Below are 21,971 nucleotides of genomic sequence, written 5' to 3'. Positions count from 1 at the left end.
CCAAAGGAAACAAAAGAACAGCCATACAAATTTTTTTAAGTCTTTAAATACTAGATTTGTGTATTCTAAGAGCCCAGTGCCCACTGACAGCTTGGTTGTAGCTGCACCTCTGTAGCAACAGCACTTCAACCATACTTTGCAGTTTATATCAACATACCTCGTTATTTTAGGTCACATGGTTTTAATTGTCACATCTGTTAACTGCATCCTGTCTTTAAAAGGCATATGACTGCACAGACCTTGGAACTGAAGGGGTGAAATAAGGTATGACCAGTCTGTAATGAGGTAAGTAGGTGGAAAGCAGAGAATGCAGGTTACAGGAGAGGGAGCCAAAAGGGTGTTGTCATGCATGTGGCTATCTGTGTGCTTTAACTACACATAGGTCTCCTAAAAAGAATAAAAAAATCCAGCCCAAAAAGAAAACCAGCCCATTGACAAGTATTGCAGAAAGCTCTAGAAGCAACAGGATGTTTTGCTCTGTACCAAAAATATTATCAAGCCTCCTGTAAGCCTGACTAGCCATATTTTTTCTCATTCTTTTGTTACCCAGTCTTTTGTTTTGTGTTGTCTTGTTTTTGCAGACAACAGGAATGGTGTGCAGTTTACTTTTGGCTTTTACATGATCTTGATAATAGTATAGGGTGGTGACTTGGCAAATTTTTTGGAAGCATATACCAGTAATAACTGTACTCATATATTGTTTGTTTTTCTAAAGAAAGTATGTATTGTACTAGATGGGCATTTTTAAGGACCAATTTGAGGCACATAAATAAATGAGAACTTACTATACGTCTTCCTGTCTGAGAGTAAATGGATTATTCCACAATCATTTTTTTTTTTAATCTCTCTCTCTCTCTCTCTGATTTCCTTGTATATGAGCTAAAGGATAATTTGATTGAAAGTGTGATTATTCCTTTCTCATTGCTCCAAATTCAGCAGCAGTTTGCATAAGATGTCATGGATTCTGATGTGGTTGTTCCTTTTTTTGTTAGAGAAAATGCAGAATGAAATACAGCTTCAAGGACACATTTTGAGATAAACACAGACCTCTTGGTGTGAACTAAAACACACCATGGCTTTAGGCTCTTATGGCTAAGAGCCATAATTTTTTTCATATGATTTTGCTTCTTAGGAAATATCAAAATTTGGATCCAGATATTGTCAGTTTCCATTTTTAGATTTACAGAGTAAAATTTTCAATCACAATTTCTAAAAGAATTCATATATATGTTTGTGCATGTGTGTGTGTTTAAGTAATGAGTACATCTGATGTGGTGTGATATAGATATGTTTTTTAAATACTTTAATTTAATTTTATAAAATTTTATCTTAAAATTGTATTTTAAAGTCTTCATGTTTTAAACCAGCTGTTAAAAACCAAGCAAATTACATGACCTAATATTGTTATGGTCCTTTATACCAAAGGACATTTCATTTTAAAGCTGAGGAGCGGCAAATGCTTTTAAACTAGAGAATCCATATGATGAAGAGAAAAAGATAGAATGTACTGAGTTGAAAGGAACCCATCAGGATCATTGAGCCAAACTCCTTGACATAATGGAATAGTAGGAAATATTTGCTAAGGTCACCTTTTCTGAAACAGACAACTGATCATGTCACAGATACCTGTAATAGCTGTGATGAATTCCAAAAAGAAAACTTTAAAGAAACTGCTCTTTAGATGCTTTTAGATCAGTATTACATAAGGACATTAATTCCTCGAAGAGCATTTCTGTCTGACAAAATTAGCAGCTTCACCACTGCAAATCTTTTTTTTTTTTTTCCAGCAAACCGTAAAACAAAATTAAACATTTGGCCACCTCCTACACATTTCACAGCTGAAACGTGTGTGCTTTTTATGGAGTTAGGGAGTCTTCAACTGTGGAAGAAGTGAAAGAGGTGTAAGCAACCTCCTGAACAGGCTATATAATTTTTTTTTTCATTAAGTCTGCAGGAGTAACACAGTGATGATGGAATTAGATAAGAAAATACAAACCATCCAAATGAACCATGATGCATTACCTGAACTCAACAGTAAGACTTGCTTCACCTTAGCTAGGTCTGAAGGAAAACAATAGCAATTACTTTGAGGAGAAAAGTAGGGAAATAAAATCTAAGGGCTATTTAATAATAATGCTTTAAAATGTTTATAACATTAGTAGTTCTAGATTTCTAGTTCTTACAGGAGGACCTTCATCACTTATGTCTTTTTTTATTGCCACACCAGTACTGAATTCTACAGAACCTGAGGGAAAAGTAATGTTTTTAATTTTATTTCTACAGCATGAAGTGCTGTTATACTGTAGTCTGGGTTGTAATCATTGGGAATACTACAATATAAAGGCATATTTATAATTATATTTTAAATAAATAAGCAGTGTTCAGTACCAGGTAAAAGCAGATGCTATTATTCCCCACCCCTGAAGTTTTTATCTCAGTAGTCAAATATACTTTCCTGGTGACCAGACGTACTGATTTGCATCTTCAAGGAGTTTTATTGCTGAATGCCTGATGGAAATAAAGTCATCTACCTCCTAGCTGGGGTTGCATGAAAATCTAAGGAGATAAGTTGCTGTGAACAATTGGTTCACAAGCAGACAAGACCCTTAATTTTGCTTGTTCTTAAGTGGCTTAGTGTTTCTGGTATCTTTGTTTTGGGCTCAGCCTCAGTAATGCACATAGGTCCCTGCATTTGCTTAAAAAGCCCCATGCTGTATTCCTGAAACAACAGATGGAAATCTCACTGATAATAGCTTTATTCAACCTTGCTGAAAATGTTAAGTCTAGCAACAATAAAGGCTTAACTGTTCTACATGCCAGCCAACTGGCCCTTGCATATTACAGAAAACAATTGCAAGCATTTAGCGTTTCAGTACACATTCAGTCCAGCTACTTGGGAATGTGGGATCTGAATACTTAGCCCTGATGCACTTGCACTGCTGAGTGATCAGTATTGGGGACCTCTTCTTTGGAAAACTATATGCTATATGTATTTCAATTTTGCTGTCACATATTCAGTTGAAAGTGAAGATACTATTTTAAATTTTCTGAAACTCCAGGGACTCTAGGACAGATTTTAAGCTTGCTCATTTTATACTGATCTGGCAGGGTAAGGAAGGTGTGAGATTCTAGTAGCCCACCTGAAACTGGAATTAGGGATGATTTCTGGCCGCTGCCTGCAGAGCCCAGTTAGGTGAGCAGCTTGCGTCAGCTGGAGCCAGTCAGGTCTGCTTGCTACAGCTGGATCAGATGGCTTTGGGAAAAGCATCATCTTTCCTATTTAGTGTTGACCTATGCAGCTCTTCTGGCATGCAAAGGCATTGATAAATTAGCAAAGGATTTTTAGCAAAATGTGATGTAAATAGTGTAGAGTCTCTTTATTTGCAATTGTTTTGGGTCCTTGATCTACTCATGCTTGTAAATTCTCCATTGTAAAGCTGGTGCAAAACACATTAGAGACAAGAGAAATAGAAAAGCCATGCTTTATATATTTTGAATTTAGTTTTTATGATTCTTTTTCCCCTGAGTATACATCACTAGTTACAATTAAAATCATTTATCTTGATAATTTTTAGTATGAAAAGCAGATTTTTTCTGGTTGCCTTTTGTTTCTTGATTGCATGGTTATTATATGATTATTATATGATTCTGTTTTTCTGATATGCACTATTTTTTCACTCTTCAATTATGTTCTTTATTAAAAGAAATCTACTTATCTTCAGCTGTTCATGACTTTGGGTTAAATACTTGAAGATACTTATGACACTTTCTATTTTAAATGTCGGATATACTTTCCTTCTTCTCTTGCTTTAAAACCATTTTAATTTCTCCAGACTCTTTCCCCAATACTTCATACCTCAGATCACCAGCATATGAACCTCAGTGTTCAGGTTGCTTGTATTAAACTATTTTCCTACAGGACTTTTCTTTGTGCTAATGCCTTTCCTTTATTTGCTTTTATTTGTTGTGATTTATCTAACATACTGTTTCGAAATGCTTCAGCTGAGAACAACCAAAACTCTATCACTATAGGAAATTATCTTAGCAGACTATATATAATTTCAACTACAATCTAAACCTACAGGACTCTTTTAATTAGTTCTTAGACTCTTTCTGGGCAGTTTAAAATCAATCCACCAGCCAAAATTTTACCTTTTGGTGTGATGTTACTTATGGCAGCAGTGGGCTACTGTGCTCAGTATGAAACAGTGACAGAAAGGCTTCATCTCAGGAGATGATAGATCATGACAGAGCTTTTTGCATGAAAGATCACCAGAGCTTTTAATACATTAAAAGCAATGTATTTTCGTAATCTTCCTTTCAGAAATTGCTGAGTTGTAGTCTAGGCATCCTGTCCTGGCATTCACTTACAAAATCCATTGACTTCATAGTCACAAACTAAAGCCCTGTAGCTTTGGCCATTTATTCTTTCCATAGTGCCTAATACCAGCCCCCTGGAAGTCAGAGCACTGTGTTCATAGTACTCCTGACATGTTCAGACTGGCAATTCTGAAGTAATTTTAATATTTTTTTTCAGTTGTGATGCAAAGATAATGTTATGTTAAGCAAGTAGCTTGCTTTAGAATACTTTTTAAACTTGCAGTAACAACCTCTTTTTGGAACACGGTTCCTTGTTTTCTCCCAGTTATAAGAGGTCTCTGCTGCATATTTAGGGTACTAGTTTAAGGTCATTGGAGTTTTTAATTTTGTTTGATGTCTTTGCTTTTGCTTTGAGAAAACCAAAAGGGCTCCTGTAACTAGCTTGTGTCACATTTCTGATTAAAAGCTTTCCATTATGTGAAAGAAAAAAAGTATTGCAGTTGCCCAGGCTAAATTCATCTAATCTCCTAGGAAAAATCACTCCATAGCTGTATCCCAAAGAGAAAGAATGCTTTGCTGGGATCACATGCTCTGTACTGCCAGTGTCCTAATCCAAGGCAAACTGAAATGTTTCATAGCATCCATAAAAGACATCACAGTGCTTGGGGCAACGAGGCATTCAGCCAATGCTTCTAGAATCACTTTTTCTATTGCAGCCTCTTTGTTTTAGAATAAAAGCATTTCTACTTTTAGGGGTGTATGGCAATATTTTCAAAGATGTCCTTTTTAACTTTACTTTTGAAAAATTATCTGCAAGCAGAAGCAGTAAGTCCACCAACAGTGTCCCCTTAAACATTGCCACATATTTGTGGCGTTTGGGACACATCCTGAACAGCTCAGCTGCCTTGTCACATTGAATGATTGGAAGGCATTTTGACATCATTTAGCCTCTGACCTTAAATTTCACTCTCAATAAGCAGAAACTAAAACATACCCCACAAAACACTGAGAAAATAGAAACTGTGGCTGTGTCATCCAAAATGAATCCCTATCACTACAGATGAGACATTTCCCCGCTTTCACACAATAGATGCTTTTATTTGTTACCATCAAGACTGGAGCCAAATCGAACAATCTCTCTTTGTATACAGATACTTCTTTTAATTTGTTAGTGAGCTGATCCTTTTAAAATTGCTAATTAGCTGAGCTGTTACTAATGTGACTCAAATAACTGGAAAATCTCTGATTTTTTGATCATAGGGCTGTTCAACTGACGGGTCCACAAGTACCCCTCGTTCACCTTATAATTAAAGTAATGTTTAGCCCAGAAAGAGAAAACCAGTAATACATGCTGTTCAGATTGCCAGTAAAAAGAGTGTTCTCTCTAAATATGGCATTTTAACACTTCACATACTTGACTGAATGCTCAATTAATTTCTTTATCAAAATAAGCACAAAACACTTATTACAAAATAAATAGGTAATTTTTATGCAGAGGACACTTTGTTAATTTCCAAGGTTTCTGGCACATATTGAAGCATCTTACTTGCAGTGGGAGTTGTTACTGCAGAATATACACCCTCATCTGTATTTTGTGTACTTTTTATTACACTGTTAAGTCCTTCCGTTTCCTGGTGTCAATCATCACACCTGTGTTTTCAGTGTGTAGACGCTGTTATTAAATCTAGCTTCACATTACTGTTGTCTGATGCAATTTACAAATAAACTCTAGCATACTTTGCTCCAGACATTATTCCTCCCTATGTTAAATTCCAGGGGTTTTTTTCCTAAGTCTTTTGCAAAAAAATTTATATAATTCTTTCTCATTTTATTTACCTTTACCTCCTCTGCAGAACCATTCACCAAACCACTGACCCTATCTTAGTATCTAACAGCCAGCTGGGGAGCAGAGAGTATTCCTTCTTGCCTGTAAATCAATTTGCTGTCAACAAAGTTAGCAGAGTTCAGCTTAAATTACCGTATCTGGAACTGGTAGTAACTGGCATTTAGCCAAACTTTTTTTTTCCCCTTGAATCCAGACCTTCTTTTGGTAGAAACAGTTGGAATCTGGTTGTTTTCTAAAAATGCTATCTGCTGAAAAGAACTATCAAATTGGAGCACAGATCAATGGGGAAAAAGTTACATTCAAGCTCATTTTAATGGTAGATTATAGCTCCATACCAAAATTTACTACCACTAATATATAACTTAAACTGTTTATTCAATCAGATGATAAGTTTACATGATACAAAGCATGGGCTGGAGGTGGAAAGTCACCCTTGGCTAGGTGAAAAATATTTCAAGAACATATTTTATTTGTGTAAAATTGAGCAGTGTTATAAAAATTAAGTCCATATCAGATTTGCTAGTCTAAGCAACTACATTTTTGCAAGGATTCTCCATCTGATCAGCTTTATTGCCCTCATGAGTCTTACTTATTATGCTTGTACAGGATGTCCTTATTGAAATTGCAATATTTGACTATGTTCCTATTTTCCCACTATTTTCCTATTATATGTAAATATTATTTTACTGATTCTCAGTTTTAGTGCTTTGCCAAATGTGGGGGGAAAAGCCCCAAACATTAATATTGCATAACACATCTCCTGTCACTGTAGAAAAATAAAATGCTATCTCCAGATAGGCAGGTGGTAACTGATGTGTTTGCTCTGCTTGTAGTCTGTGTGGCAAGATTTTAATTCTGCTCTGCTCTGAAAGCAGAACAGTTGCATAAATGACTGTGTCTAAGCACTGCTCTCCAGAAGATTTTATCAGCAGAAGCACAACACTATTCTAGTGATAAAGTCACACATAGCCAAGTAGGAACCTGATAACAATGAACTGTCTGCACCCATCAACAGAGCCTAATCATAAGTTATATTTCCAATAAGAAATACAATCTAATTGGTAAAAGCATTGTTGCAAGGTTTGTTCATGGCTGGGAACAGGAATTGGATGACAACTGTGCATATGCTAATACCAAAATATGCTGGTGGTGCAAATGTTTTCCAGTTTTAGTTTTCCACAAGGCTTATTTTTATGTAAGACTCCTGTTCATGCCAACAAATTCATCAAAATGAAGGTAGGAAAGCTGTAACTTGTAAGTCTCTTCTGCAAGTATTACTAATAATTCAGTTTAGAACAGAAAGTGATGAATTTTGAGAGTGAGGACATGTTCCACTGCAAGCTACTTTTTTTCTCTTGTCTTTGCAGCAGGTTTCCACTGCAATTCACAGACTTATTGTAATGGTCTTTTCATCAGAGGCCACATTATTACTGTTTGAACAGACACTACTTGCAAAAAACCCCAAAACCTACATCTGTGGTTTTTTTTTTTTTTTAAACAGGGAATTCACTATTGTGACTTGGCAGTCTTACTTAAGCACAGTAGTCTTACTATAAATGAGCAATTCAATGAGCAAGGAGAAATTCTCTTGTACATTAATTGCTTTAATGTGTGTCAATCAAGAAAGAGCTCATACATAAAATGAGTTTTAGGTAGTAAAGGATTTTACCATGTTGCCTGAGCAGAATTATTTTGGTCATTTGTCACAGTTTAAAGATAGAAATTATTATAAAAATAAATGCTACATAGTAAAAAAGTTTACTCTATTGGCTGAACTTTTACTTTAATTTTACTTTAATTTCTATAAATATTAAATTACAAGACTGTCCAACATGTAGATATACAGTTTTAACAGAGATACTAAAAAGCAAAAAATTGTTTTGTTGTTATTTTTTCTTTTCTTTTATTTTTTTTGATAGTACTTAATGTGAAAATTTTGTAAAAAATGGCCTGAATTTGAATAACAAATTTACCAAAATAATATTGTTTTAAACTGATATAATGCAATCAGACTTTCCACTTCTATAATAAGCTGATATGATTGTTGAATTCTGGAAGTAAATAATACTTGGAATTTGAATATAGCATTTTTTAAACTTGGTTGCTAGGTGCACATATTTCAGATTACAAATGAACTCAGTTGACACCTCATTCTTGAGAAGGAAAGCTGCTGCCCAAGTAATTCATTAATATGATTACATGAACAGAAAATTAAAAGCATGACCAGAAAATCCAACAGGAATTCCTATGGAAAATACATAAGTAGACTATTAGTAGAGAAAGACCAGAATGCAAGAAATAACAGCATTATTTTAGGAAATTAGATGTTTTTCTGCAATGTGTCTGTATCTTTAGGAATTTTTGAGTGTCTTGAGAAAAAACTGAGTGGTTTATATTAACCTACTGGTGTGGTTAGCTCAGTTGTGTATATTTCAGCAAGACCTCTCCTGATGATTATCCAAGCTGTGGAAGAATTGGACTTGTGACATTAAGGTTGAGGTATTTTGTATGTTTTTTATGTGATTTTTTTTTTTTTTAGCAGGAAAAATGTAAACTTTTAAAAAGTAAATGGGATGCAAGAGAGTTAGTAAGCATGATTTGTATTTTGAAATATAAATGAGAAATGAAAGCAAACTCCTCATAGTTCAAAGGAATATGTGAGAAGGAACAAGATCAAAGAAAAAGGTCACTGTACCTGAAAAAGTGAAAAGAAACCACAACAGGGTAACTGAGGACCATTATCTTGCAGAGGAAAACTAATGCAGAAAATTTTGTCACTGTACTATGCTCTCACTGCCCAGCCCAGTGTCTTTTTCAAGACACCCTTTCTGCTGTTCAGATGGTGTTGGGGAGCTCAGGACTTATGCCTCAAATACCCTAAGGAAGAGCACAAATTAGGTAATGCAAATCTCAGAACTTTTGTTGAAAGTTCCATATCTTTATGGAGTGGAGCACTAACAGGCATTCTTGACTTATCCATGTTTTTTAACACTGACAATTAAGTATAATTGCACCTGGATAGAAGATGATGCTTAGAGATAAATTCTTATGCTGAAATTCAGATGTCTGGTTGTTATGACTGTCCTTAGAGAAGGCTGAAGAATGATTGTATGACTAAAACTCTGATGGATCCAAGCTGGAAGTCTGAAAATATATATGAAGATCACCCCACTCATTTCTTTAAATAGACATATTTTTCAAGGAAATATGTACTTGGAAACAGGTTGCTGTTACTCCCTGAAAGCAGTACAGTAGTCAATGAAAAAGATTGATGTGACAATGTTTGCTTTACATTTAGCACATCAGGCATTTAATAAAGTAAACTAATCTGAATATATGAAGCAGTTGTCACATTTAGAAGCAGAGTTTTATAATAAATGCTGTCGTTTGAGATTGTGTTAACATTTTATAACAGAAATTATGTGGAAACAGTGGACAAAAATCAGTTTTCTTGAATTTTTGTTTCTTATGCATAATTAGTAAAGCTATTGGTTCTGTTTCTTTTTGCTGAATGGTATTTTATGGAGGTTACTGTGCTGCCACAGGAATCATCTTCCTCTCTAGTTGATCAAGCTGTGTATCATTCCCCTCTGTCTCTTCACAGGTACTTTTGAGCTACATCATGTTTCTAAGAGTCAACAATCTTTTGCATTTTGGACATCTAGTAAAAATATTTGCATCTCTTTTGTTTTCTCCATTTTCCTTTTCCTCAGTGTGCTTTTTCAAACAGTCCTGACTCCTTATTTTGCTTATGTCCTTTTTCACTCTATGCTTGTATTCAGCCCTGTATTTGTTTAGCAAATTATCTCCTTCTCGTTACATCTGTTTTCTTCTCTTCTGTTGCTTCTCAAAATGACACTCCTGATAGATGAGTCTTTAACAGGAATAAAAAGAAATCTGGAAGCAAAAGAATTCAACCTTACTGTATGATTAAGAGTAACAGTCAGTTTAATTCAACATTATAAGTTTTCCACAAATAATATTGATTTAATTAATGAGTTTTCTTGATCTTTAGATGTCACTGGTTGAACATATCTGTCTGTTATCACAATACTGTGGTTCTTAATTTAATTTTTTAATTCAGGTGTTTGTATATGTCTTCTGAAACCACAAGTTTCCCTACCTCTGCCCCTTCCTTTCCCACACACACTTTCTGTCTGAATTATGACTCTGCTGGTTGGAGTACTATTTGTAGTGCTCTCTCCTTCTTACTTTGAGCCATCAGTCTTAAAAAAAACCCACTGCCTGGTTTATTTTAGCTTAATGGATCAATTATGGAAAGACAGAAAATATCTACTGATTGACTGTGTCACATGAAAAATAATGGTGGTGATGCTGTTGTTATGACAGCCTAAAGACATAATCAAGACAGATTTTCTTGCTGAAAGCAGTATCTTTTATTAGATCAGCTTGTATAAATGGCAAAATTAGATGAGTTTTGGGCATGTGAGTCCTTTTTCAGGTCTGAAATAGAAGCAGAAGTCTTCAAAGCTAAGTACAAGTTGAGCACATTGTCACATCAGTTGTGCTCAGACCATCTCAAATGGAAAGTTAAAGGAAGCAACAGTGAGGGAAAGAAGAGTCTGAGGAAGAGATACATCAAGAGGAGGGTGGGGAGGTTTTGTAGCACTGACTGAATTAATGGGTTTGGTATCCATCACATTTGTGAAAGCACCCAAGCTCTTCTTTGGAAAATGTTGTAGGAATCCTCAAGAGTCTGGCCTAAGATACTCAAAATGCAGTGATTATCTTGTGAGACACTCTCCCTGATAACTGGGGAACTTCTGTGCTTTAATTGTGAGTGTTCATTCTTTCAGCTGCCCAGTAGTTGCTCAGTTTCACCTCCATGGTTACCTTGAGAGCACTCAATGCACCTGATGAAAAGTCCCCAGAATTACAGGCATTGGATTTGATTGTTCTGTGTTAAGGCATATTTGTTGTGCTGACAGTGATGTTGATGTTGGTTAGGTTTTGTATTTGTGAAGGGCCTATATACATTTAGTTTGTTTTGGCCACAGGCAACTTGTCTCTACTAGAGAGTTTAGTGAGGGTGGGGCCTGTGCAATTGGAAGGGAGGATCTGGAGAGCCCCGTTTCAAAAGAGGATTATTTTCTAACACATCTTTCAGTGCTTGTGTGTGTTCCAGCACATGAAATTGCGAGTGGGAAGCATGTACAAGGGCTTGATGATCTACTACCACTACACTATTTCAACATTGTTCATGTCCTACAGTTGGACCGGTTTTTCTACTTGTAGCAGTCAGTCTAATAAAATATATTATTAATAATAGAAATGCATATTGTTAATAATGATTCACCCTTGCTTTTTAAAAAACAAGTCCTAAAATAAAAAAAAAAAGAGAGGATAAATGATGGTAAGATTAGATTTTGTACAGTCATTGTTTGCCAAGAATGTTGATTGCACTGTAGTTAAAACAATGTTTATGAATCACTCCATGGGGGAGGATTTGCTAGTAGCGTTACATGTCACCTTTTCCCTAAATCTTTTTGTTTAGGAAGGAGTGCAACATGATGATCAGGGTGTATGAGCCTTGTTAACCTCATCTTCATCAGCCTTTTTCACTTCTGCTACCAATGGTCTTGGTGACAGTGCTGAAATACAGTCCAATTGAATAGCCTACACTGTTCTGTTCACTGTAGGGAATCCAATCTTTGTCTAAATAACCAGACAACTGTGCCCCCTCTATTTGGGTAAAGATTTGCAATGCACTTCTCCCTGGTTTCCCATAAAACTGTCTCATGATATCTTCTCCTTGAGCCAAATATTTTCCTCAAATGCTTGTTCCCCAAAGCTCCAGTTGTATATTCTGTCCTACATGACCAAGTGTTCCACAAGAGGGAAGTCTCTAGAGTTTCATCAAGTACATAGTATAGTGGCTAATTGGCTTTTGTGTTGTTTGTAACATGAGTATTACAGAAAATAATATCAGCAATATTATTTAGTATTAACCATTGGAAAATGTACAGAAGTGGTGCTATGAGTACTTGGAGCTTGAGTACTACATGCTACAAGTAGAGATGGAGATGACAGTGCTTTTCAGGAAAACTTCCACAAAGCATCATATTTCTTAGTGGAGCACAAGGGAGAAGAGCTTGTAGTTATTTGGCAAAGGGCAGTGAAGATGTTCTCACTGTGTCCCATCTGAGAGAAGGGTCTGAGGAACTTGCAGTTGGAGCTGATTTTTTTCTAAGTGTTCATTGGTTAAAAACAGTGGAAAGGAGGGATGACATTCAGGCAGACCATGAGTTTTGAGAAGATAAAGGTAGCACTTCTCCATGGGAAAATAAAATAATAATAGTAAAAAAGGAGCATGGAGCATTGCAGCAGTTCTTGATCCCCAGTGCTTCTGGAACTTGAAGTTGTTTCTCTGTCTACTTCTTAGTAGAAGCCAGACACTTCCAAAGCAATTCACACTGTGCAACTGATTTGCATCTAGAAACATATAGTTCCAAAATGTCTTTTCTTTTTTTTTTCATCCTGCAGAATCACAGGAAACATGAAAAAGCCTGAGGTTTTAATAATGGCATAGGATGCTGGTGTTCTCAGCACTTAGAGAATACTAATTTAAGGATAAAGGCTCTTGTGACCTGTACATCATAGCCTGATTTTAAAATATTGAGCAGAAACGTTGTTTTAAAATTGTCTGCTTTCATGTCAAAACTTCCCACAGTGTTTTCTACACTTTCCAGCTGGCTCCACCAGAATTGTTTCATTCTTTCCCAGTAGAGACATATATTATGGAAAACCATTTGTATTTGCGTATGTTCAATACAAAATATAATGTGAGATAAATTCTTAGTGCTTTTTGGAAGACAATATCTCTGAAAAGAAGCAGTCCCCAAGAACATACCTGCAGAGGCTCTCCTTCCCAGGGCGACACCTTTGAGGGTCTTCTCACACTAGCCCCCAGTCACCACTGTGCTCAAAAGCCACCATCTCCCTGAGTGATATTTCTCTTTGGTCTATGAAATAATCATTCAGAATATGAAATAATTTTTTCAGAATATGTCTGTGTCATTATATCCTACAATGGGATGTAGAAAAATGGTTTCATTCCAGATGACCCCTTATAAGCCTATAAAGTATAAGGATTTGACATCTGGAAAAGAGCTTTTTTCCCCCATGTTTAGAAAACTACAGAAAGCATGTAGTTTTGTTATTAGCTGAGAGTACTATGCAATTCTCCAGCAAAGCAACTGTTAAAAATTTATTTTCCAGAGAAATGCAATTTACACTAGCATTTTGCCATATTAATTAATAATAATAATTCTTAAGTAGAAAATGAAGTATTAATTAGCAATGTTGAAAGAGATGTTGTACATTGTAAACATACAATTTAAAAATAATGAAAAATTTCTTCACTATTTTGCTTTTTGTGTTTGCAACTGTGGACTACACATTCAAATATGGGTGAAACAAACTGCAAAACATCCTTGGTGACAAGATAAGAGGGTAAGATTTTCACTACAGAAACAATTTTTTCAAATGTTCTTAGACCCAGTTTAATCTTTGTTCATGAAAGAATGAGGAGGAGGTAGAGAGCATAAACTCTAGTGTACCATTTCTGTAATTAATGTAAAGCTGCGTTCAGCTTTAGCAGGCATTTGTTTATTTCAATCAGCATGAATCTTGGCAGTTGTATTTAGTATATGTGGCTCAGAATAATCTCTTTAAAGGCAGAAATCCTAAAGTGCACTGCAGCCACACTGTACTGTGAACTGATTACCTGAAGAACAAAAGGCTGTTCAGAGCTTTAAAGACATAGGAAGCCATGGAAAACTTATTTCATCAGTGTGCTTTAGGGGAAGCTGATGACTTGACTTTCAACAGTGTTCATATACAATCTTGCACACCTCTGTGCAAATCCTTCACTCTCCCTGTTTAACCAAGCTAGCCTGTATTACCTGCACATAACAATATTACTGCTGGTTATCTCATTCACAGGTTTTCAGAGTGCTGTTGCAACTTGTGTGTAAACAGCTTAAAGTCTGCTGCAACACAAAGTCTTTAGGGGTCTTAAGCAGTCACCCTCTTTGTGCTTACACACTGTTCAGACTAATGCCAGTGACTGAAAAAATACAACTGATACCTTTTTATCAGTCACCTCATTTTTCAAAGGTTAAGAAATTAGCTTCTGTGTGTCTGACAAGTGGGAAGTTCTTGCCTTCACATCTACAACCTGGCAAAGAAAGTCAAACAACTCAAGTGTCTTGTCAAGGACACACCAGAAGAGACTGAGGTGGCTGGGAAGAGCTATTTTCTGCTACTGAGTCCATGTGCTTTAACCCCAGGATCAGAAAATGAATGCAGGCAGAAGCCTGACCTGAAAATAGCAGACTTTCAGTTAAGTTCACTAATGAGGATTTTAATTAGTTGAGTAAGCCAGCATCAATACAATCAGTAAACCAAACTCCATGACCTAGCAGCCTACTTCTTTCTGAAGGAAACTGTATTGTAGACAAGTGAATACCAGGTCTTTCTCAGCCATTTTTTACCATTTCTTAGCACAAGTCCTGCTTCATTACTTAGTATTTTAATTTGTTTTAAATAACATGGCTCTTCTTAAAGTGTAAATCCATTTTGAATGCTGTCATCTGGACTGGGATGGTCACCCATTTCCAGCAAGGGCTGGTATGGCTCTGTGGCTCGTTTGTGGGGACCTGCAAGCCCCATGTCTCCTTCTTCCCTGGCAGTTGGGCTTTTCCCCTCCCATCTTTCCAGGCTGTCATTACTTCCACTTCATCTGGTCCCAGCAGTGGCCCTCCCCATGTTGCAAAGGGAACTTTCTGGTTTGTGCCAGTGTTTGTAGGAGCATTGCTCCTTTTAGGACAGCATTGCTTGTTTTAGTTAAAAACAACTAAAATAAATTTTTCAGCAGATTTCACTCCTCACTCTGATTCTTATTTTTTTAGCATATTACCCATAGTGAAATGCTTGACACAGTCTATACTATCACAGCTTGAAATTAGTCTATACAATGTGTCCATAATAGATCTATAATCTGTGATAGAACAGGGTCTCTATCCTTTTAGAGTAGCATGATCACCAGTGGAAACAATTTCCTTCATCAAGGTGACTTCTTATTTCCATGATGTGAATTGATGCTTACAACAAAAGTCAGGAATGCTTTTTAGCTGAAAGTTTGTGAATATACACGAGCATAGTGAATTTTGAATTTGCAAATAGCTTAAGAAGACTGCCTGCATTATAAACAATAGCCTTGCAACAATCACAAGTGCAATACTTTGTGCAAACCCTGAAATTCCACATCCCACAGAGTTTATAAACAAGACTGGGTGAAAGGGGAGAGGAGGGCTGAAATACAGCTGGATAGAGAATGATGTGATAGCTGACAGGCATCAAGGCAAGGAGGAATTAGAAAACCAAGATGGGCATGGTAGGAGAAAAAGGTAGCTTCTTTACAAGCTCCCTAGGAAGGGAGAATAGCTGCATAGAAAAGGAAATGTGGAAGGGAGAACATAGTACTGCTTTGCTGGGCTCTGCTGGATGAGGTGCAGAATGTCTCTGTTATCATCACAGTGGGAAAGCTGTACTAGCCTGTGAATGCTCTGCATGAGACAGCCATAGGGCAGAGCTAGTGCTAGTACCAAAAACTATTTCACCAGTAGGATTAAATGGCTCACACAATAGCAGTAGCTGAAATGTGTTTCTAGATTTTATTTATATCTCTCTTTTATAGAAACAGTACATATTTGTACTACATATCTGTAGTAGTGTAGTTCTCATTTATCTTCTTTTATAATTTTATATATTTTATGTACTGCATTTTAATTTGATGAAAATGGAACAGGCTGCCCAGGGAGGTGGTGGAGTCACCATCTCTGGAGTTATTTAAAAGATGGTAGACATTGTTCTTAGGGACAGGGTTCAGTGGTAATGCTGGATTAACAGTTGGACTTGATGATCTTAAAGATGTTTTTCCAACATAAATGATTCTATGATTTTCTCATTCTAAGGAAGAAAAGCCCCATCTGAATTGAATCTGCACAGAACTAAATAAGAGAAACTTGATGCTAGAAACAGTGTGTTGGCAAGGGCCATAGAATGTCTTTGCAGCTCTCCGTTCTCTTGGCAAATCTGCATCTCCTAAGACTGAATACAGACAGAAATGTAAAACACCCTCAGGAATGAGAACACAGAGCAAAATTTTCAGGCTAGGTCTGATAAAGAAAAAAGTTTGGAATAAAATCAGGTAGGTCCATAAAGATACAGATACAAAGCCAATAATATTTTAAAACCTTTACGCTGGTATCTAAGTGCTATTGTGAATGAAATGGTAATACACAAGAGGTACAACAAGCAATCAAAAACAAAACAAAACAAAATGTTTTAAATTAAATCCTTGTGTCTTGGTTTTACATACTATTAGGTGACAAGAGAGTAATGTCAATTTTTATTGATTTCTGCATTTATACCAGATGAAAATGGGCTCCTACTTTTACCCAGCATCAGTGATGTCCTGGTAATTAAAAAATAACACAGCTTAAAATAATCTTCTAATTCAGTAACTTTTCTTCTTCCCTTTTACCCAAGTTCAGAGTGACTGAAAGGAAAAAAAATCTTAAATGCTCACCAATTAAAACTTTAGCCAAATTCTGTGAAGATTTTTTGATTAATTTTTCATGTCTGACACTTTCTACAGGAGCATGATTTTTATGAAAAGGAGAAGCAATTTAATGGTGTTTGCCAACCAGCCTATTTTGACTCTTTCAGAGTCTTCTTTCACTTTTCTTCTCATCCTTTCCTTGCTAGACCAAACTCAGATTAATTTGTTTTGATTCTTTTCTGCTTTGTGGGGCATGCCTAAAAAAATCTTTAACTCAGATGTCATACAGTTCTCTTCATTATATGGAAGACTTCAAGGAAGCTAAGTTACTGAAAGAAGGCCTGTACCACCCATCACTGATCTTTTCAGTGAGAAGCACTAAATTTATCAATGCAACAGCAAGGCAGAGCTGCTTTGGAAAATATATCTGGTCAAGTTTTCAGGTAACATAGCTCTTTTTGACCTCACAAACACTGGTTTGAGTTTTGGTCCATTACAATTGTGCACAGAAGTATTTTTTAAATTTCAAACTGTGGTCTAATTCTTACCATACGCAGACAGTACTCAGCAGATTCTCTTTTTAATAGTTAACAATATTATATGAGAGCAATAAGCACCTGAAAGATAAACATATTATTTTTTTATATCCTGTTTATTCCTAAAATGTAACTATCTTAGCTTCCTTGAGTGCAAAGATATAATGAAAGCTAAAAGGGAGGTAGCAGGTACCAACTATAATAATCAGTCTGCATGGGTACCAAATCTGCAATTACAATTTACAGGTTAAGTGATCATCCTATGGAATATCTGGGAACATAAAAAATCTCTTTAAACTTAATTAGGACAAGTTATTAAAGCAAATCTTGAGGGGAAAGAGGGGAAAAATGAGGCAATGAGAAGAAATCACTGTCCTTAATACTTCTGAACAAAGTAAAATCACTCTCATGTGAATTCTAGTTATGGCAGTGAAACAGTAAGAAAAGTAGGGGAAAAGAAAGGGAAAGAAAATAAAAATAATTAAACTGTTGGTTTATGAAAGGAGAAAGGAAAAAAACAGGCATATGGCATTCTAAAATTGTTGTGGGCTTTCTGCTGGCATTGGTTGCAGAAAGGTTGATGTCCTTCCACACCAGTTGCTGATTTCTTCCCTTGTTCCATATCAGCTCTCTGCATTCTGCAATTGTTAACTGCATTTCTGCTTATAACTGTTCTGTATTTGCAGTTAAACTCGAACTTGCATATTTTGATTCTATAGTATTTTCTCCTTTTAAAACCAAAAAGTAACTAATATAAGAACAAACTTACCTGAACAAAAGCCCTTTCCATGCCTCATTATTGCAGTGAAAGATTAGAAATGCAACTAAAGAATAAACAGAGAAACTAAAAGACTTGACAGAAAAGAATTCAGCACTGCTCTATTAGATCTCAGGGATTTTTTTAGGTTAATTAATTTGAGAGCCTGAATACTAGCTGCTGTCCTTCCTTGCTCCCCACAGGCACTGCCCAGCCATGCTGGCTCTCAGCAGAAGCACATAGCTCACACCACTTAAAGGCTGATAGCCTCCAGTCTATCAATGCAGCAGCCACTTCATTAGGATTATTTATATCCTGGTAGATGTTAGAGTTTGAATATTCCTGTTCTGGCTGAAGGATGCTGAGTGTCTGTTCCCTTTGTGCAGAAAGCTACTTGTACCCCTCTTCGTGTCCTCAGCAATGCTATTGCTCTGAACACCTGGCTGTCATCTTCAGCTCTGCTCAAGCCACTGTCATTTATCCTCAGATCTCCCTGGCACCACAGGACTGCTCTGATTCCTGTGCTCAGCCAGAGCACAGCATTTCTCTGACAGTGCCCTAGAGTGCACTTAAGGGTGAGAAATATATATTGTGACTCTACTTCACACAGAAATCATTCCCGGCTGATTATTTCCTAGTGCCCATGTTTGTGTTACAGCCAATTTTGTTCTACCAAAGCAATGTGGTAGAGCCACAGAGCAGCTGAAAACCAGCATGGCTTGAGCCCAGGGTGTTGAATGCATGAAGATAATTCACTGTCAAAATCTTTTGCCCTATGTCTTGTTTCCAGGGAACGGATTTTGCAAAAGCATCTTGCTTTGAACCATTATCAGAAATTGATTGCCCGTGCTGTATTCAGGAGACTGCACTATGCCACCCTGGCCTGTGCTGACACATCTTCCCAGTCACACAAGAGGCTAAGCTGTCAGTCCCCATCCTTTCTCTAACCTGGAACTTAACATTTTATTTCCATGGATATCAACAGGATAAAAAAAAAAAAATACGATGCAGGAATTCAGTGCACCCTCTGCTCCACTCAGCAATTTAGCCATAATGAAGAATCATAGACTCAGACTCATAGAATCATAAAATAATTTGGGTTGGCAAGGTCCTTTTAAGAGTCCTACCACCCTGCCATGGTCAGAGAGATCTTCAACTGGATCAGGTTGCTCAGAGCCCCATGGAAGCTGCTCTTGAATATTTCCAGGATGGGACTTTTTTTTGAGCTTCCTTTTCTGGCAGACACCTGCAGCAACCCTTTTATTTCCCTTTGCATCTTTTGCCAAGTTCAGCTTCAGCTCATCTTGGCCTTCCTGAACTTGTCCATACAAAACTGGGAAGCATCCCCATACTCTTTCCATCTCTTTGCCATCTGGATTTGTAGCAAGCAGTACAACTAATACAGGTACTGTCTGAGAGTAAAGTAAGCAAAATGAAGAAAAGAATATGAAATCTGCATACCCTTCCCCTTTTGCTACCTTTTGCTGCCTACCTCTTACATGCATCTTGCCCACTTTGTGCCTATTGTTTATTGCAGATATTACTAAGAGGAGCTGACTAAGAGTACCTTCATATATTGAGAGAATTACTGGCAGCAGATGGATGTCATAAACTGAGATGGAAGGTAAGGATGGCTTAGTATTCCACTATGTGAGCAGAGCTCTAGATTGCTCTAGAAGGCAGTTAAAGTGGAAGTGAATTTAACAGAGTGATACAGAAAAATAACAACTATAGAACAAAGCTGTCCATGTACTGACATCATATTGGCAGCAGGTCAAAGTCATCTGATATCAACTTTGTATTTTCCCAAGAGTGTTTTTATAAATATTCATTCACTACCAAATAGCACAGAGACTTGGGTATTTCTCAAGTTTTATCTGACAAAAAGAGAAGAAAAAATGGGAGAATAAGGATGGAAAACTACTCAGATATTCAAGCAGAACATTTTTTTTCATTTCCATAAATAGCTAATTTATTATCTATTAGCTATGATTAGCTCATTTATTATTTATGTTTAATGCGGAAATTCTGAAAAAGATGTCCTTGATTCTTTGCATTCATGCTGTTACATATTGAAAACAGCCAGAATGAAAAAAATATGTCTACTGCTACAGACACCAAGGCAATCCTATAAAGAAAGAGGAATGTTTGAACTTTAACCTCATCTTCATTGGACTTGCAGCAGGTTGTTGTACATACATATGATTCAGAATATGTAGCTGACACTTTACTCTGAAGTTAAGCCTGTACATCTCAAGACTTTTGCTGGGGGCAGGAATAAGCACATCCCTCTGGTTCTACTGCTCTGAGCAGGTCTAAAAGCAGCAGGCTCTTTTTCCTGAGAGCATCAGGAAGAGGAGTTCTCCCTCTTGTGGAGTCAAATGTGACTCTACTGGCAATTTAAATTCTGCTTCCATGATCATCCAGTCTCATAGACAGACAGGACCTAAGTCCTAAGATAGCAAGAGAAAGATGGATGTAATTTTCAGGATTCTTCATATGATGGCACAATATGGGCAAGAGGAAGGTCTAATCAGAAATAAGGTAATATCACCATGAAGACTGTGTTTTGACCTGAACACACATTGTGCATTGTAATAGTTCTGAAATTCTTTTGCACATCAGGCATCTGGTTCAGCAGCTTGTCCTTTAACTTATGACCATTACTATCAAATTTGCCTTTCTTCTGTTTCTAAATGACTCTGCACTTCTACATAGAGGAAAGATTTTTTAGTTTTAATTCAGTAAGTAACTTTTCCTTCTTCTTTTTTTTTTCCCCCCCCTCTGTTCTCTGCATGTAGGTAGAATGTTCTCAAACATCACCAAGCATGTTTTCTTCCAGTGTAAACTTTTTTGCCCTCCCTCCCTCCCTCTAGCAGGTGTGGCTAGCAAGAGCCTGAGAGGAGAGATGTGGGACTTCAGGTGGTTCTTCAAAATGCAGTTTATTATATCCAAGATGTTACAACAGACCAGGGTCATGGGTGACAGAGCCTGCAGCTTCAGCTTCAGCTGTCAGCTCCAGCTGCAGACAAGCCTGAAGACCGTTTAGTTTTGGTTACAATGCATTATATACTTTTCTTTGCTGAGAATCTTAATACATAAGAACCAATCTATACCTTTACTTTTACCTACAGCCTATGATAACTACTATCATTACCATATTATGGTTAATACTATACAATTATGTGAGTAAGTATGTTACGGTTTAAGCTAGAAGTTGTGTTTCAGTTTTTCTTGCAGTGGAGAATTCTTAGACCTTTTTTCTGCTTGCCAACCTTGGCTTTCTTGTTTGTCTACGGTGTCTTCCCACTTTTCCAAAGACCTATTTCTGCTTGGTAAAAACATCTTTTTGTTTGTGGTCAACATATATTTTGCTCTAGTCATAAAACCCCCTTCCAGCTCAACTTAACTTTTGCTTTCTTAGTTGTCCAGTAATGACTGGCTCAGCAACTGTCAATTTAGACATCTATTGTTCTTCTATATCAAAACTTGCTTCCATCTCTACTTTGTTCTCAGATGCTACATTCAAAGAGCTTTCTGACAAGCATACATATCTGTGAAACTTTCTTGCCAAAACTTCATCCTTTCCAACCAAGTGCTTTATAGTTTCAACATGTTACATGATAAGTCAGTATTAACAAACAGAATTTTAAAAAGAAATCCTGGAAAAGAGAGAGTTTTATAAAACCATCACAATTTAACTGACATCAAACTGATGCACAGTACAGTGGTTAGTGCTCTAGTATGACTGAAAATATGGGGAGAACTTCAGATGATAAAGATTGATCCAGATAGGAGAGGTCAAGGCACAATTCTCAGTGTTGAGGCAACTCTATTTGCTCTTAGCTGCTTTGGGTTCCACGTCTATGTCCAGGTCTGACAGAGCACAGTAGAAGAGCATCTGAACATACTTCGTCGTTGTAG

The 21,971-nt window shown here is 36.7% G+C and overlaps 1 protein-coding gene across 7 annotated transcripts in view; it reads right to left on the bottom strand.

The window, feature by feature from the left end:
* Window positions 1-21,971, bottom strand: part of LOC110477478 (Y+L amino acid transporter 2-like) — a 47,209-nt gene that overhangs the window by 7,438 nt on the left and 17,800 nt on the right. For all 7 annotated transcript variants that reach the window (XM_085572319.1, XM_085572323.1, XM_085572321.1 and 4 more), the window contains exon 10: window positions 1-21,971. This exon is cut by the window's left edge. In XM_085572319.1, the coding sequence (XP_085428445.1) occupies window positions 21,880-21,971 (92 nt within the window). In that variant the 3' untranslated portion in view covers window positions 1-21,879.

The sequence above is a fragment of the Lonchura striata genome, chromosome 2 (genome assembly GCF_050655825.1).
Source record: "Lonchura striata isolate lonStrDom1 chromosome 2, ASM5065582v1, whole genome shotgun sequence".
Classification (NCBI taxonomy): domain Eukaryota; kingdom Metazoa; phylum Chordata; class Aves; order Passeriformes; family Estrildidae; genus Lonchura; species Lonchura striata.
The sequence above is the reverse complement of the archived record's forward strand: the minus strand, read 5'-3'. Positions and strand labels throughout refer to the sequence as shown.